At 41.4% G+C, this 2155-nt stretch overlaps 1 protein-coding gene across 3 annotated transcripts in view; it reads right to left on the bottom strand.

Moving 5' to 3' along the window:
* Positions 1 to 682: 682 nt before the first annotated feature.
* The window catches only part of LOC113485359 (E3 ubiquitin/ISG15 ligase TRIM25-like), a 10510-nt gene continuing 9037 nt past the window's right edge, over positions 683 to 2155 (bottom strand). For 2 of the 3 annotated variants that reach the window (XM_026858480.1, XM_026858482.1), the window contains 3 exons: positions 1950 to 1981; positions 1115 to 1189; positions 683 to 775 (listed from right to left, as the gene is read on the bottom strand). In XM_026858480.1, the coding sequence (XP_026714281.1) occupies positions 729 to 775; positions 1115 to 1189; positions 1950 to 1981 (154 nt within the window). In that variant the 3' untranslated portion in view covers positions 683 to 728. The remainder of the gene's footprint in view (positions 776 to 1114; positions 1190 to 1949; positions 1982 to 2155) is intronic. The other variant, XM_026858481.1, reaches the window with a different exon arrangement.

The following is a 2155-nucleotide window of genomic DNA, read 5'->3' as shown; positions in this document are numbered from 1 at the left end:
ACAAAGAGTGAGCCTATCTGCCTGGCAGTGCCCATGAAATCCCTTCGTGGGGTTGACATGTGCAATAAGGGCTACATCTGGAAAGCACAGCATGTGCTTGATCAGGAAAGAACATCTGTACACATGGAGATGTGGCTGGTAAACAGCTTTGTGCACTGCTGACTGTGGTATTTTGCATGGGTCTGAGCACTCTGCAGGAGAAGTGTTACAAAGTGGCTTAGAGGCTGACTAAGATGGTTTCATACAATGATAATTCTTTGCTACAAAGATCACTTGTGTTTAATGTGATAATATAAATCTGTGGTGTGGTCCTGAACAGCTTTCTACTGCACCCATCCACATGCTCTCAGCAATTAATTCCTGGTGATGGTATGAAATCAGATTGCCATTTATTTGGTTATCTAACCACATAATACAACAGTCACCACAATTAATAGTACACAAGTATCATTACTACCATGAGATGATATAGTCCACAGTTTGGAAGCCAGCAGCAATTGGAGATTTTCTTATGTTCATGTTAACTCTTAGCACTTCTTTTCTAAATTTGCATACATTACAGAATTGCTTTTAATAGCAGGTATGCAGGGGAGCTCAAGACATTTGGCAGGTCCCCATTATTAGAGGACATTTTTGACAATATTTAACTTTTTCTTTCCATTTCAGTTCTGACTTCTTTTTCTTCATCTCTCCCTTACTTTTGGGCAAATTGGAACCATGCTCTTTGTTCACATCTTCCACTTGAAGGCATGGGATCCTTTCGGTTGGTTTTGTGCTGTAGGAATACACAAGATGGAAAAGCTTCGCTTACTGTAATAATAAAGTAATATTTTATTGCTATGCTATTAACATATTTGATAAGTTGCTTCCAAGTACAGTTTTGCATTGCCTCAGAAAAAATATTTCTTCACCCTCCCCTGTTTTGAGTAACTGTCTGGTTCTGTATGGAACACAGACATTAATATGTCTGTAGAAGTCTGAGCTCACAAGACAAATAAATGGCCACGTACACTGATTTAAAAATAGACCTCTAGATTTGAGGCTGGCATTATGTTAAATGAAAGCAACTGTATTAAGCTGTGTTGTGTAATTAAAACTCCATTTAATCATTTACCTGCACCCCATGCCTTTTGTGGTCTCCATCCATTATTTACAAAAGACAAGATTTCTTCTGGTTTTGGAAATGTGTCTGGTAAAACAAATATGTTTGCATTTAGGGCAAGTCTACATTATCCTCAACCCCTGCACTGGACAGCTGTTCTCAAACATACCCCTTCCAAAGCAAAATTTTACCATTAACCTGTCCCTAAGAAAAGCCTGTCAGAAGAGAGTATTTGTCCCCTTCAAAAATTAAAGTGATGAAGAAAGTAGGATTTTATTTTGAATTTATGAATTAAGAAAAACTTGTTCGTAAACTAAGCTTCAGTTGCAGCAATTATAAACCTTAAAAAAAATCTTTCAAAAAACTTCTAAATAAGTTTTCCTCAAAAAAGCCTGTAGAAAAGGTGCACCACTGTACCCAGAAGAAATCTATTTGAGCATTGGACTCGCGCTACCTGAAGAGAAATAATATTTACAGATGTATTATCTCCTGTAGCATTTGGATTTGTCTGTGAATCCTTTCAGGCAGCTCCAGTTCAGCTGGTGGGACCCCCACCCCCCCAGTCTTTCCTCAGAGCAGGCTCAGAGTTTTACTGAGTACTGAAGCAAACCCAGTCTCTCTCAGGCTGAAGATAATTGATTTCTCTGGTGAGTTCCCAGAGATTTCTGCTCACTGCAGATCTTGAGAACTGCACCCAGAGGCTGCAGTCCTGCTGGTCTCACCTCTGGCAAGGAGAGGAATGCATGTAACAAAATGCTGTTCACATTTTAGGTAACAGATTTTCTCTGCAAGATTCACAGCCCCAGGCCAGAGTCCTAAGGAATAGCTAGTATTTCTAAACACTTACAGTTTGAAGCGGTACCAGTATTGGAAGCCCCACTGTAAAGAAATTGTTGAATGTTAGTGTCTCATAAAACATAAACTACATCTTGTTAACAACAAAATAAGAGACCTGAATAGATCCGAAACCGCCCCCCCCCCCCCCCCCCCCCCCCCCCCCCCCCCCCCCCCCCCCCCCCCCCCCCCCCCCCCCCCCCCCCCCCCCCCCCCCCC

This window comes from Athene cunicularia (assembly GCF_003259725.1).
Source record: "Athene cunicularia isolate RWA chromosome 13 unlocalized genomic scaffold, athCun1 chr13_part1, whole genome shotgun sequence".
Classification (NCBI taxonomy): Eukaryota; Metazoa; Chordata; class Aves; order Strigiformes; family Strigidae; genus Athene; species Athene cunicularia.
Note: the sequence above shows the minus strand (reverse complement) of the source record. Positions and strands in the feature narration are given on the sequence as shown.